The 16,351-nt window shown below is 38.5% G+C and overlaps 1 protein-coding gene across 1 annotated transcript in view; it reads right to left on the reverse strand.

The window, feature by feature from the left end:
- Positions 1 to 7,689: 7,689 nt before the first annotated feature.
- LOC124805404 overlaps positions 7,690 to 16,351 on the reverse strand; it is a 150,673-nt gene continuing 142,011 nt past the window's right edge. Inside the window, exon 4 of the mRNA XM_047265965.1 lies at positions 7,690 to 7,925. Within this exon, the coding sequence (XP_047121921.1) occupies positions 7,690 to 7,925 (236 nt within the window). The remainder of the gene's footprint in view (positions 7,926 to 16,351) is intronic.

The raw sequence follows: 16,351 nt of genomic DNA on the forward strand, positions 1-16,351 counted from the left end.
CTATAAACCAGTTTTTATTTAGTGGGTATAAGATTTAAATGCAAGACATTAATCTTTGTTCATGATTTTCAGAAAGCAATAAATAAATAAATAAATAAATAAATATATATATATACACATATAAATTAAATGGGCATGGAATTTCACCTTCGGAATGAACGAAAGAAGATGCAATACCTCGTGAGGAAGAGTAAATGGATCAGAATTAACAAGCATTAACAAGAATATACTATACACATCGTAGAATAGCAGTCTTAACTAATTTTTTCTTTCAGAATACGAGGCGATTGATGCAGGCTGTCAGACAGAACTACACATCTTAGTTTTAGTGATGAAATATGCTAGAAATAAGGAGTAGTTGTATAATGAATAATGAAGTGACTTTTTTGCAGATGATAATGAATGGTGATGAATAATGATGAAGAATATGCTACTATGGATAATGAAGTTTTTCTTTACAGGTGATGATAATGATGGAGTTATGATAATATGGATAATGAAGTTTTTTCTTTATAGATGAGGATAATGTTGAAGTTTATGTATTTATGCTATGTAGTTATTTAAATATTTGTTGCAGTTTGTTGTGACAGTATGTCTTATATCGCATAGTATGATGACTGAAGGTTTTGGAAAGGACAGCTAGAGAACACACATATTTTTTATACACATTTCACTACATGTTAATTCTATGTTCACTACTTTTCAGCATAATATGTGTTTCTTCTTTCAGTTTAATAATCCATTTTTGTATATTTTGCAGGAGAAATTATTCATGAAATTAATGTGCTATAAGCAATTGTTCATTAAATCTATGTCATTTATGAATGTGATCACATATACTCTACTTGTTTCATAACCTTGCTACAGCTGACTCATGACAAATGACGTTACACATCTTCATTTGCAGCAATAACTCAAAAGCTTTGTAGCTGGCCAATGAATGCCACTGATTAATGTAATAAGATGACCTATGATGCCAATGATTACTATAATTAGATTAATTATGTATAAATCCTATGCCAATAATTAACTCATTTTAAATGATGACCTCTGAATAGCACAAAAAAATGCTTTGTAACTGGCCAATGAATGCCACTGATTATCGTAATAAGATGACCTATGATGCCAATGATTACTATAATTAGATTAATGCCAATAATTAATTCATTTTGAATGATGACCTCTGAATAATGTAAAAAAAAGCTTTGTAACTGGCCAATGAATGCCACTGATTACTGTAATAAGATGACCTATGATGCCAATGATTACTATAATTAAGTGAATTATGTTAATACTATGCTCCTGTTTTGAATGATGACTTCTGATGGTTTGCAGCTGGGCAATGAGTGCCAATGTTCTCTGTAAACAAAAGATTTATGAACATTATTCTGTAATACTATGCCATTTATTAGCTCCTGTTTTAGATGATGACTTCTGATGGTTTGTAGCTGGACAATGAGTGCCAATGTTCTCTGTAAACAAACGATTTATGAACATTATTCTGTAATACTATGCTATTTATTAGCTCCTGTTTTGAATGATGACTTCTAATGGTTTGTAGCTGGGAAATGAGTTCCAATGTTCTCTGTAAACAAACGATTTATGAACATTATTCTGTAATGCTACATACATGGTACAGAAATGTTCAGTAACTGGGTGATGAGTGCCACGAATTACTCAAATCAGTTGTTAAACTAGCGTAATTCTCAATGAACACTACTATGTGGCTTAATGTCCTTCACCTTCTGACCTAATTACCAGAAATTACTGCAATATCCTTTTGTCCTGTCTATCCTCATGATCATGGAGCACTATATTTGGTTTTGCACTAATTCTACTTTGGTGTACCTTACAAGAACGTGGTGTTGACACGACATGCTGTCCACTACCTTGAGCGATGGAGATGTTATAATAGTCCCACTGTTTGGTGTACCTAATGTACTACCAAAATGATAACATGAATATTACTACGACAGTTCAGTGTCTTGGCTACACTGATTAATACTTCAAGGAAAAGAACTTCAGATTGTCTCACTTGGTGTTGTGCTTCTGTAGAAAGATATGGACTTTCAGTGCAGCTGCATGCATCCTAAAGTGCTACAACCATGACGCAATCCTTCCCATTCCTATCCTAGTTCTTGTAAAATAGTAAAGAAAAGTATATACAGTGCGTGTGCACTTTTGTCATTTGCTAGTATGATTTGTACTCATTCCGGATACATTTTGTGATTTGCTGATATATTCTGAACTACAGTGCATGTGCACTTTTGTCATTTGTTAACATGATTTCTATTCGTATACATTTTGTGATTTCCTGATATGTTCAGTACTACAGTGCGTGTGCACTTTATGTTATTTGTTAATATGATTTGTACTCATTCTGTATACATTATGTCTTTGCTTGATATGTTCTGTACTCAGTGCATGTGCACTATATTTTACTTCATGTTCTGCTCCTACATATCTGTATATATTCTGTGATTGCAAAGTTAGATAATTAAGAAAAATTTGTTGCTCATGGAAAGTCCAATTGACTCACCATCGCTGCCAAATTTTTGCCCCCCCAGTGGAGGGTTATGTAAGATGTATACATTGCCAGCGATGGGCGAGGCATGACAAAATCTCTGACCAGAGAGTAGTTTATCGTTAGCTGTTGCTAGTCTGCGCTTGTCGACAGTAGTCGAGAGTAGTCTGTAGTAGAAAGTCTGGTAGTAGTCGTCCGTCCGTGCTTGTATGTGCTAGTCTGTGCTAGTCGGCATGCGTCGACTGCGTGCTCTGCTCCCGACTCTGGTCAGGACTCTGGTGGATGAGTATTGTTGCAGAAGGTAAAGAAGCAGCGTTGCGCATATTTAATAATGTATGTTAATTATAATTTAATTTGTTCAGAAGAAATGCCCCAATAATAATTTTTATAATATAAAGCAACTCTTTTAAAGAAAAGCATTCATTTCAATTTAAAGAATATTTCAAATGCATGATCATTCCTTCCAATAATAAAAAAAAATATATACGCCAGCATTGCACGAGGCTGTGTCGAAAAATAAGTAATTAAGAGCGGACATAATTGCAGTTTTATTGAGGTAAGAATTTTTTGCCTTTTTTAGTCAGAATACAGGGCCGAAGGTCAGCGCTGCTGTCCTCATAAAATTTATCAGGTTACAGAACCTTTTTTTTATTATTTTGGTGTTTAGGAATTTTTCTATTTTGAACTTGACATTAAATGAGAAAAGAATTTTGTAGGAATATTAAGTGTGAATGCATTCTTTACTTAGAGACTATAAATCGGAGCCAATTTTTTCAGAGCTCACAATAATTAAAAAAATTCATTTAATTATTTTTTTTGTGGTGAGTTTACGCTTGGCTCATTTTCATTTTTCATTTTTCTTTGCGGGGAGGTTACAAGTTCTGGCATTATTACCACTGGCTAAAACGTACGAATGTGCTTCACAGATGTCAGAAGTGGCTATTGACAGAAAGAAAAGGCCAATTTGCAGGGAAGTGGGTTGTCCAAGCCTGACAGATGAAGGTTGGTGTGACTGTAAGATGATCATTTGAGTTACATCAGTAACAAATTATTTTAAAAAAACTTCATACTTCATAAAATAAATGCATCTTGTTGTTTGATTTTATTTTAATGTAATAGTTACATTTTAGAATGTTTATATGTTTTAAATCAATGAAAACAGTTAACAGACTTAATTCAACAGCCTTAAACACTTTACAATGCAAATGTGCTTTGCATTACATTTATAGAATAAAATGAATTAGTATTTATTTTTCCCATGTGTCATCTTATATTGTTAGCATCCTGATGTATCTCATACGGCTGAGCGGCAAAAATGTAAACATCCAAAAAAAAAAAACGATTCATTAATATACAGTAAGATTTCGATTATCCGAATTAACGAGCACCCGAAACGGCACGGATAACAGAAAGACGAGGATAATTCAAAATACACTTGTCTAAAAGGGACATTACTCTTTATTATATTTACAAAACTTGTTATATATCGCATATGAAAGGCCACTGCTTCACTTGCGACTTGCTAGCCGGAAAATGACAACCTGTTATCAAGATTACATTTGAAACGCACAGTACATTTTCGGGAAACAATTTCTATTTTTTCTTGACAGTGGTCCTCATTTTCCGGAGAGTCACCATATCGGAATGCTCAATGAACTTTAATAACAGACCAAGGCATTGCAGTGCCTCGGAGTTCACGATAACGTGATCCTCTTTCGCATCGTCTTTGCCGTCTTCCTCTATGAACACACTTCACTGCATCTGCGTCACTCGGCTGCTGGAATCCCAGTGCGTAGGCATCGCTATTTATCCACTGGCGGATGTGTTCGCTGTCTATTTCTTCATAAAGGAAAGTTTGCATTCTGAACGAATATATTCGTTCTAATTATAACATGATACCTCAGGTGCCGTTTTTTAATTCTTCTAAAATCGCCGAACTACGCACGGACAGTCCGCAAGTCGAGTAGTCGGGAGCTTAGTGTATTACCGTCAGTGGAGCCAACCAACTCAGCAGATGTTTTGATGCTGGAAATTTCCCAAGATAAAGAGTTTTCCACGAACGTTTGAAACTGCGGGCGGATGACGTCGATTTCTTGCCACGATACTTCGGCTGACAACTATTCAGCCATCTTCAGGTGAGTGTTTTGCACTGGAGACTGCTAGTTCACATCGCTAACTTTGTACCAACAATTTACGTGGCTACGCATGCGTCATGGCAGATGCTTCATGAGCGACGTATGTCAAGTATCGCTCCCTCTTCGACTATTGCTTGATTGATGCGCAGGCGTATGTGTAATGGTGAAACTACACGCACGTTCTCTGTCGGAATGTGCACTGGCGGAGTTAAAATTAAGAAGTCAAATTGATAAAACTAACTATCGCTAGACGTATCATTAGTCACATAATTTTTTTCTTTTCGTGGAAATTGCAGAAATCCCCGAGTCCCCCGCCTGATGCAGTTGAAACCCGCCATAATGAGTAATAAAATCTTCAGTCAAACGTATTTCCACGATTCCTTAATAAGTGAATCGCAGAACGACCTCGTCGAGGCCGAGATTTCCGTGGGAGAATAATCCCTGTGGAGACATAATGCTCAGGTATGGCTGACTTACTGGGCGCTTTTGTTTAACGCTCCTTTCATCCACTGTTGCGTGCTATATAAACAGCGCAGGCTTTGCCACGGTGGCGAGATATTCTGTGGATTCCAGCCCTCTGTAATCCCAGATCGCCCTTTGCCGAACCGAGCTGAGCAAAAGCATTCCTGGCTGGGCGAAACATTACTTTGACATAATGTTCCCTTAAGATTCTGCCTAATTTCGACAAAACATTGCCAACATATGGGACAAACGTGTTGGACTTGAGCCGCTCCTCCTCCTGATCTTGTGGGTGGTCACGTTTCTTCTTCCTCAAAGCTGTGCTGATATGTGGAGAATGTCTGTTATCTTTGAACACAGATTGTTGGCATTCCGGCTCCTTTGCAAGGATGTCTACATCAGACACGGCGTTGGAACAGCGTAGCAACGTTCGAAGGACGCCCATAGTTGTGATGAGTGGTAACAGCTAAACGCGTGCAAATACAGGTGTGTATGTGTGGGCTCACGGTAAACGGAATGCCCCAATGATCCGCCCACTTGCCAACTGACCAAGACGTCCAAAAACGGCTTACAACGGCACTCCTCCAGCTCCATCCAAAAATATGATATTCTCGTTGACTAAATTCAGATGTTGTAAAGAGCAAGGCAGTTCTTCACCGTGGGGCCACACTACAATATTATCATCCACATATCGCGAAAAGGCGGCAGGGGTAAAATATAGGAAGCGAAAGGCTATTTACAATTTGTATAGAAACCAAATGGCAGTTATAAGAGTTGAGGGGCATGAAAGGGAAGCAGTGGTTGGGAAGGGAGTGAGACAGGGTTGTAGCCTCTCCCCGATGTTATTCAATCTGTATATTGAGCATGCAGTGAAGGAAACAAAAGAAAAGTTCGGAGTAGGTATTAAAATCCATGGAGAAGAAATAAAAACTTTGAGATTCGCCGATGACATTGTAATTCTGTCAGAGACAGCAAAGGACTTGGAAGAGCAGTTGAACGGAATGGATAGTGTCTTGAAGGGAGGATATAAGATGAAAATCAACAAAAGCAAAACGAGGATAATGGAATGTAGTCGAATTAAGTCGGGTGATGTTGAGGGAATTAGATTAGGACATGAGACACTTAAAGTAGTAAATGAGTTTTGCTATTTGGGGAGCAAAATAACTGATGATGGTCGAAGTAGAGAGGATATAAAATGTAGACCAGCAATGGCAAGGAAAGCGTTTCTGAACAAGAGAAATTTGTTAACATCGAGTATAGATTTAAGTGTCAGGAATTCGTTTCTGAAAGTATTTGTATGGAGTGTAGCCATGTATGGAAGTGAAACATGGACGATAAATAGTTTAGATAAGAAGAGAATAGAAGCTTTCGAAATGTGGTGCTACAGAAGAATGCTGAAGATTAGATGGGTAGATCACATAACTAATGAGGAGGTGTTGAATAGGATTGGGGAGAAGAGAAGTTTGTGGCACAACTTGACTAGAAGAAGGGATCGGTTGGTAGGACATGTTCTGAAGCATCAAGGGATCACCAATTTAGTATCGGAGGGCAGCGTGGAGGCTAAAAATCGTAGAGGGAGACCAAAATGAATATACCAAGCAGATTCAGAAGGATGTAGGTTGCAATAGGTACTGGGAGATGAAGAAGCTTGCACAGGATAGAGTAGCATGGAGAGCTGCATCAAACCAGTCTCAGGACTGAAGAACACAACAACAACAACATCGCCAGAACCTGTGGCTTAAATTCTGCTACATCAAGTGCCCTCTCCTCAAAGTCTTCCATAAAAGAATTTGCTACCAGAGGGAAGAGAGGACTACACATGGCAATACCGCCAATTTGTTCAAAATATTCGCTGTTGAATAATCAGTAGGTTAGGAAAGAGTATGATGACATCGCGCTGTTATATCGGCCGTGAAATTGCCGCTGATGAGTGACAATGAATTCACGACAGGGGCCGTAGTGAAGAGTGAAGATTGTTTCACTTGACTTTACGTGTTTAGTATCAGATGTGTAGATGCACTCGTGCCACGGTGAGGACTCGCGACGTGCCGCCTGGCTAGTCCTCGGCGAGGTCGAGGTACTTGAGCAGGCAGCCGGGCAGCGGCAGCTGGAAGACGCCGTCTGGCAGCCGGTGCTGGCGCCACAGCGCGAGCCGGATGGCGCAGCGGCTGAGGTGCTTGAGCGGCGGCGGCACGGCCAGCAGCGCGGCCGCGTCGCCGCCCTCGCACGTGATGTACACGTGGTCCGACCACGCGGGGTGCGCGCGCGCCACGCCCGGGTAGGGAAGCGCCAGTGGCGCCGCGCGTAGCGCGTACCGGAAGCACAGCGCCGCGTCGCCGCCGTCCCGCCCCCACTGCGGTATCACCACCAGCGGCCGCGGCGGCATCTCGCTGCAACAGGGTCACGCACTTGAGGTACTTTGCCTGTAATCCGCTTCAAAAAATCTATTTCTTTGTTTTTATTTTAAATCGATATTTAGAATTGCTTGAACAAAATTTTGTTTAAAAGAACTGAACTGGACATATGGAAGTTGTTCGAAAATCTAAGAAGATGTCTCGGTTCTCAACACATTCACATGCCAATATGATTATTAGACTCCTGTTCGAGAAAGGAAACGTTAGCGACAGACCCGGACATTTGCACAAGCCCCGCCCATTTAGCCCCCGCCACACCAACCAAGAGCGCATCAATATGATCTTTGGTAGTCCTCGTCGCTGTCGTGTTTTTGTTCGTCGTTTTTTGTTTTGCTGCTGTTGTCCATACTATCAGTGTTGTGCTGTTAGTACTTCTTAGCAGTTTGTGTAATGCTGTAAAAATGAAACATAGATATGCACTCTCAATAGAGTTATCATACACAAGGTACCTAATCTTGACTGTTGTGGCCAGCTGCTGTCAAAACTGATATCTAACAGACATTAAAGTACGATAAGATATGTTGGTATGACACTGACGAAATTATGTACATATGTTTAACAATAGGCAGCTCTAAAGCTCTCAAACACTGAAGAAGAACTCAAAGTAATCTCGTGTCTGCTATAAGCAACCAGTCATAAGAGTTCATAAGTAAAAATTCACCCATTACACAGGCAAATATTAATGAAGATTGTCACTGTATAAATATCTGACTGCTTGCATTACGCATTTCTACATTATCCCACTCTTATATTCTTTACTCTCAATGAGGTAATCAGAAACAAAACAAGACATCGACTTTGCCTTGTTTATGCACAACATTGACTTTAGACAATCGAGATAATGGACAACATCCTTGGCGATACTACCAATTAATATTTCCCAACAGATTTTCTTACACTATGGGACAAGACGGAAATTTGCACTCACTGCAGTTAACAAATATTGAATTTTTTGATATAGAGCAGATGAAAGTTCATGAAATAAAAAAGACAGCATGGATACCATTTTTATTTTCCTTTCTTATTGATGATTTTCCAACTCACATATTCAGTGAACATATTTCTAATTCTTTTCACAATAGTACCGGAAAAACTGTATTTCGTACTAACTACTGATTTTCTTCCTTGTTATGACTGGCATATCTCTGATACAAACAACTTTGATGTTGGAACATGCGGCAGACCATGGGTGGAGCTTAGGATATGGATTGGTGAGGAGCGGGGTGATTGGACGAGACTTGTGCACTGTCCGGGGTTTTCGCTAACGTTACGTTTCGAGAAACATATACTATACAACTGTCTGTCGAATTCACTGGCCTCTTACAGATACACTTTATGATGCACTATGTTTCCCTTGTGTATCTTTGGTTCTCGATCATTGTTTCGATTGTAAACTTTTCTGTAGTCTGAGTTGCTGCAATTTTGCCATCCTCGAAAGGTATTATGCCTGTAAGTTGCTTTAATTTGGGGCTTAACAGGCATGAAGTTCTAGTGTTCTAGGAATATTTTCTGGGTTTAATATGAGACAATCACCGTTGGCAACTGATCCCATGAGAATGGCAGATGCTGAAAATTCGGTTCTTGGTGCAACTAAAGAAGCAAGAAAAGGAAGAGAGAAGATGATAAACATGTAAACCTAGACGATTATGCAACTAGAGTGTATTAGGAACAACAGAGATGAGTCACAGATCAAACATAACCTTCAATTGAATTTCCTGAGAACTGGCTTTTCTGACATTTTTATTTTACACACAAAAAATGTATTTGAGGTAGAGGTCCGAAATTTTTTGGGGTTGTTTCAAGATACTATTTGCAGGAAAGTACACTACAGACACTAAGAGGAAGAAAATATATTAACAAGAAGAAAAATACATATTGATTAATTACAAGAAAGTAACCTTAATTTTGAATATCTGGTGTAAACATTCCCAGAATAAAAACTAGTGGCTAAAATGACATAATTGTAGCCTACTTCTTAAAGAGACGTGTTGTTAATGTGTAGTTTAAGTTTCAAAGATTTAAGCAAGATAGTTAGACAACGCATACATTCTAAGTATGGACCACCATCTCGAAAAACAATTTACTGATCTTCACAAAAAAAAAAAAGAATAACTGGAGAAACTCAAAATGAGAACTAATGTGATTAATTGTATGAGGCGCATTCAAGTTCTAAGGCCTCCGATTTTTTTTCTAATTAACTACTCACCCGAAATCGATGAAACTGGCGTTACTTCTCGACGTAATCGCCCTGCAGACATACACATTTTTCACAACGCTGACGCCATGATTCCATGGCAGTGGCGAAGGCTTCTTTAGAAGTCTGTTTTGATCACTGGAAAATCGCTGAGGCAATAGCAGCACGGCTGGTGAATGTGCGGCCATGGAGAGTGTCTTTCATTGTTGGAAAAAGCCATAAGTCACTAGGAGCCAGGTCAGGTGAGTAGGGAGCATGAGGAATCACATCAAAGTTGTTATCACGAAGAAACTGTTACGTAACGTTAGCTCGATGTGCGGGCGTGTTGTTTTGGTGAAACAGCACACACACAGCCCTTCCCGGACGTTTTTGTTGCAGTGCAGGAAGGAATTTGTTCTTCAAAACATTTTCGTAGGATGCACCTGTTACCATAGTGCCCTTTGGAACGCAATGGGTAAGATTACGCCCTCGCTGTCCCAGAACATGGACACCATCATTTTTTCAGCACTGGCGGTTACCCGAAATTTTTTTGGTGGCGGTGAATCTGTGTGCTTCCATTGAGCTGACTTGCGCTTTGTTTCTGGATTGAAAAATGGCATCCACGTCTCATCCATTGTCACAACCCAAGAAAAGAAAGTCCCATTCATGCTGTTGTTGCACGTCAACATTGCTTGGCAACATGCAACACGGGCAACCATGTGGTCGTCCGTCAGCATTCGTGGCACCCACCTGGATGACACTTTTCGCATTTTTAGGTCGTCATGCACGATTGTGTGCACAGAACCCACAGAAATGCCAACGCTGGAGGCGATCTGTTCAACAGTCATTTGGCGATCCCCCAAAACAATTCTCTCCACTTTCTCGATCATGTCGTCAGACCGGCTTGTGCGAGCCCGAGGTTGTTTCGGTTTGTTGTCACTCGATGTTCTGCCTTCATTAAACTGTCGCACCCATGAACGCACTTTCGACACATCCATAACTCCATCACCACATGTCTCCTTCAACTGTCGATGAATTTCAATTGGTTTCAACCACGCAAATTCAGAAAACGAATGATTGCATGCTGTTCAAGTAAGGAAAACGTCGCCATTTTAAGTATTTAAAACAGTTCTCATTCTCACCGCTGGCGGTAAAATTCGATCTGCCGTACGGTGCTGCCATCTCTGGGACATATTGACAATGAACGCGGCCTCATTTTAAAACAATGCGCATGTTTCTATCTCTTTCCAGTCTGGAGAAAAAAAATCAGAGGCCTTAGAACTTGAATGCACCTCGTATATCAATATGTTCAGCAAGAAACACTCATATTTTCCTACAATTTTCATACTAGTAGCATTCAACGTTTTCTGTTAGAGCCATGCAAACCTTATGAAAATTGTTATCATTTTTCCAGACATTCACAGGAGTTACCTTAATAGTGTACAACGTCTTGCTATTTGAAATACGATGCCTTTACTGCTTAAGAAACGTACCATGGTCATCCAGAAAGTAAATATCCTTAAGCTCATTTTACACGAGCCATTTTCTGCTCAAAACCGACTACTCATCTGTGAGGACATGTCCCTTGTTTATATTTAAGTGATCCACCAACCAAGTCGCGAGTGGCTCAGGGGCGTCAATTATTGATCGAGTGTGCTGAGTGGGGATTACTGTGCTGAGCTGATCGAGTGTTTAAGGAGGCCATATCGCGGAGGTCATCAGTCTTCTATTCACCCTGGAACCTGCCCCCCACCTCCAGGATGCAAGCAGTATACCCATTCTGTCTGCATATGGAGTTAATTCTGTGCAGATGTGTGAAAAAATGTTCATAATCTTTGAGTAGTGTGTATCTGAGGTGACACATGGGAACCAGCCTGTATTCAGCTACTGGGCTACAGAAAACCTGCTAAAAACTACATCCTGGTTGGCCAGCGCACCGATCTCTCATTGTTAATTCGATCTGTTGTCGGTGGACCTCCTCACCCCAGAAGTGGTTGCATTAACACGTGGGGCTACTTGAACGAGTGGGTATGAACTTCTGGCTTCTTGAATATGCTGCAGACAGTCCATGAGCGTAAGCAGGAGACTGTGGCGCCGTCTGCTGACAATGGAAGTTAACCGATTCTCGCTGAGCACACTTCTATTACAGTAATTTATTTTGTGCTTTTGCGTCTTCTTAATTTTCATGTTGTTGTTTGCTTTCTTTTCCTGATACATTGCAAAGGTTGGACGAGGGAATGAAAGATAGTTCCCTACTAGTGTTCTCCCACAAACCATGCGAATTATCTGAAAGCAAGATGCTATTTACGTTCTACACTGCCTGGACAAATCAAATCCCTACACAATGCATAAATCAGAACACATATAGGTAAACGATTTTTAATGAAAATTGTTTTAAAAGTGAAGGAGTTGGATTTACTTAACGAGAAATATAATTTTCGATGTCTTTGAGCATTTACAAGGAGATCACATGGCAATTGGATTTTTGTATTTTTTTGTATTTAAGGTACATAAAGTCTAGTATTCAATTATCAATTTAGCAAGGTAGTTCGATCCAGCTCTCCAAAATCCTCGAGAAAAATCGACTTTGACGTTTTTCGAGCATGTTTAATATACTAAAGCAGGGGTATGCAGCTTACAGCCTGCAGGCACATATAGCCAAAAGCAAGTATCAACGTGGCCCAAGAAGTGAGCATCTATCACATGATTCGTTAAAAAGATTTCATAAAATTCCGTTTATATAAAGTCATGAAACTAATAAAATCTCATATTTAAAATGTTTAATTTATTCCTGCCCCTCTTTCTCTCTCTGTCATTTTCTCTCAGCGGTGATTGTTAAGGATACCATGTTTAGTCCCAGTGTGCATAGTCTGTGTTCGATTCCAGTTTGTATGCACAAAAATGTTTTAATAGTAGTCGTACAATATATTATAAAAGTAGTAACATGTGAGATATATAAAATCTAAAAGCTACTATATGAAATATAAGCAAAAACTAAAAACGAAATGACTGTATGGCATTATGGGATGGGAGACTCCATCTGTGGTTGTTTGGCTGTTTTTTTTGCAAGTCTTTCTGTTTGTCGCCGCTTCAACGACCTTGGCGTCTTTGTGATGAGGATCAAATGTAATGATTAGGACAACATAAACATCCAGTCCCCTAGCAAATTTCTCACCTGGTCAGGAATCGAACCGAGAACCCTGCAATCAAGAAGCTGCGACTGTAAACACTAAATCACAAGCTATGGACAGCAAAAAACCAATTCAACATACCGTTTAAAAATTGGCTTGTTCCATTAAGTAACATTCTACATTTCACGTTCATAGAATTTAGAAAAACGGCACTGACGATGGCAAGTTATCTCAGAAACTAGGTGGGCAGCAAAAACAAAGTGTTTACCACAATCAGTAGAAGAGATAAGCGTATAATACGTGGGTAAGGAATTTGGAAGAGGAAGGCATTGGAGAATATTATCCATGAAAATTAATGTTGGGAAATGAAGAGAACTAGGACTCAGAGGAAGAACTGCATCATCAGAGAGTAGACGTCTTGTATATGGAAACTTCTGTCTTTAATGAAACTCGTTCTTAGATAAAAGATGTAATAATCCTCTCTCTTCATGTGGTTAATTCTGATGATTGCAATAATCCGCAGTATCAAAATTTGATGTCGAAGTCCAGGCAGAAAAGGGGCAGCTTATAAATCGAGGAGATGATTTTTCGAGATATTTCAAGCTTGAAAAGTTACTAACACATCAGACTACACTCTGTTATCAGGCGAATACCAATATTTAGTTCATTGCTCTTGAATGCCGACTATTTTCTTCTTGGCCTACACATTCAGTAGGTCTCTGACTGCAGCGCTGTTTCTCAGCAATAACAGTACGTTTGCGTATAGTTGGATATAAACTAGTTGGCAATTGAACCCAGCATAGAAAGACGAAAAAGTTTTGAATAGGGGAAAAATTTGTGCAGTTGCAGATTTTTGTACAATGGCGGTATAGAGTGCCACAAACAATATGCTAATAATCCATACCTTTGGAATGTGAGTGGAGCTTGGATGTGGGCAGATGTTTAAAGGTTCCTTTAGTTGTTTTATTGAATAACTCGAAAACCATGGCACCTAGAGATTATGGTTGCTAGTAAAAACTTAAAAACATTACATTTACTACAAAAAGAACCTATTCATTTTTTTCTCTAGGTCTAATAGTATCCGCATTGTATGGGATGGAAAAATCACAGACTATTAAAGATAGTGTTGTAATGACACAAAATAAAAAAATTATTGTTAAATGAAGAGGGTTAAAAACAAGTATTACACATGTGTACTACATTTAAGACTAGTAGAGCCATATCAAGGAATAAATTGTGTTCTGGGGGTGTAACAGAGAGGTGAGGGGTCAGAGTTGAAAAGGAGGTTAGAACTGCGAGGAAAGGTAGTTTACTGTATTGTAGTGACACACTTACAGCTCTGCAACTGAAGAGCAAGCAAGTGACCCCTCACTCTATCTATCATACTACACCTCAAGAAGCTGCTGTATGTTGTTTCACATTGTAATACTGATCCTCCCCATCACACTGTATACTGTATAAAACACTGGCGACACAGTGCACAGGTGTGGCTGACGGGGGGGAGGGGGGTGGTTACTTTCCACAAAGCGTGTTAACACTAAATGAGACACAGATGTGAGTTACTAATAATACTACAGTAAAAAAACTCATATGGGTAGCATCCATGAAAACCTCTGCACATTATTTTCCGCCACTAGAGAAGAGATCAATTCATAGTCAGATACAGGGCTGAGTCACTATTGCCACCTAGAATAACTCAGAAAGTATGACAGCAGCTGAAAAGTTTGTGGGACAAATGTTGCATGGTACAATGGGGGCCACAATGTGACATTGGTCTTTCATTGCTAGGTGGGGTCACTCAGAAGTATGAAAGTCAATTTTTTAAAAATGGGATGGTATAGTTTAGTACTTATTTTCTGATAGCGGCTACCAAGACGAATCCAATGATTTGTGAGGTCTACGAATGTCAAAAAGGTGGCATGAACATCCATTTACAGAAGGTGTTCGAAGTGATAATCATTGGTATCACTGAAGCGCTGCAATCTTCTTATCAAGGTTCTATAGAAAAGCACATTAGTTTACATTCTCAAAAGGCTCTCTTTCACTGCATAGCTTGGCAGCAAATTATGCTTAACACACCATTCTGCCAAATATTCAGGAGGATAGCTGGATATATTTTGGTGCAGTCTTCTTGATATGTAATTTCTTTTCCCATCTCGATAAGATAAGAGCAGTTTTGAAACTTCTTAATAAAATTCTTTACCTAACGAACAAAAACAGACATTGCACAGCTGCACTAGCAGAGTGCATTTAAGGGGAATTGAATCTTAGAAATTTGTTTGCAATCCCAAATTTTACTTTATCTTATCTTTTTCATGCCTTTCGTGAAAATCTCAATGAATGCAATATATTGAGCGCCATTTACATTTATTTGCAGTAAAAAGGAAAAAAAATTGTGTATGGGAACTCAAACCGAAGACCCTCAGATATTCCTCAAGCTAATAATTGGAACAGAAAAATCCTGTATATTTTAGAATTTAAGAAATGTGTCTGTCTCATCCTTGATAATTTTCAATGGCTGTATTGGAAATAATAAGATCTAATCGTTCTTGTATATGTTTTAGTCATTTCCACTTTTTATATTTATATTTCCCAGTATTTGTCACATTTTTGTATTTTAGGTTGTTTCTTTATGGTATTCTTTATACAATAAACTCTCTTTGTTTCCTAAAATTGCTTGTGTTTTTAAGTAAATTATTCTGGAATACGTGTGTCTATTAAAACAAGAAAAACCATCTTTTTTTCTGAAAATGGTTCTTCTGTAGGACAATAAAAAATTTCTAATTCCTGTTGAAGACTGATATATGAAATACAAATAAATCTTTAATTTTTAAGAAAATTTTTATTTTTCTTCAGTTCCATAAATTTATTTTTATTGGGAGTTTTAACAATATATACAGATTTTTGCCTGTATTTTCTCCCAAAATGCCAACATAGGAAACTTGTTTTTTCCATTTACCACAAAAGTATCAGTTTTATAAACTCCACTCATTGCAAAATCTATCCACTGTCTTTTAAAATATTTTTTCTTCTTCTTCCTTTTCTCTTATTTTTTGTTCCTTCTCCAAAATATTTAGTGTTCTTCCTTAAAGATTGTGTTTTATCCTGATATGCAAGTTTTCTTTCTTGTATGCTTAAGTTTACTAATTCTTGTTCTTGTGTTTTAATTGATTCTAAATATGCCATAGTAATTGGTTTAATTTCGTTAACAAGATATGGAGAAAGCTTAAGGAATAGATTTATTCGTTTTATTGGCACAAATAGAATAATTTTTAATTTTATTTGTTTTCATCAATCCTAATTCTTCATAATTTACATCTTTCAGTACTGTAGAAACCATACTATTTGATTTAAAAAATATTTCTCACCAGATTTTATCATGCATGTTTGTCTCACAGAAATTACTTTCTCTGTCTCTTCGAAGATTTCTATGCAATTAATGGGCAAGCAATTAAAACTCAGTGGAGATAAAACATATTTAACTAATTTTGCTCTTTCTTATTTATTATCTGTTT

The sequence above is a fragment of the Schistocerca piceifrons genome, chromosome 7 (genome assembly GCF_021461385.2).
Source record: "Schistocerca piceifrons isolate TAMUIC-IGC-003096 chromosome 7, iqSchPice1.1, whole genome shotgun sequence".
In the NCBI taxonomy this organism is placed as follows: domain Eukaryota; kingdom Metazoa; phylum Arthropoda; class Insecta; order Orthoptera; family Acrididae; genus Schistocerca; species Schistocerca piceifrons.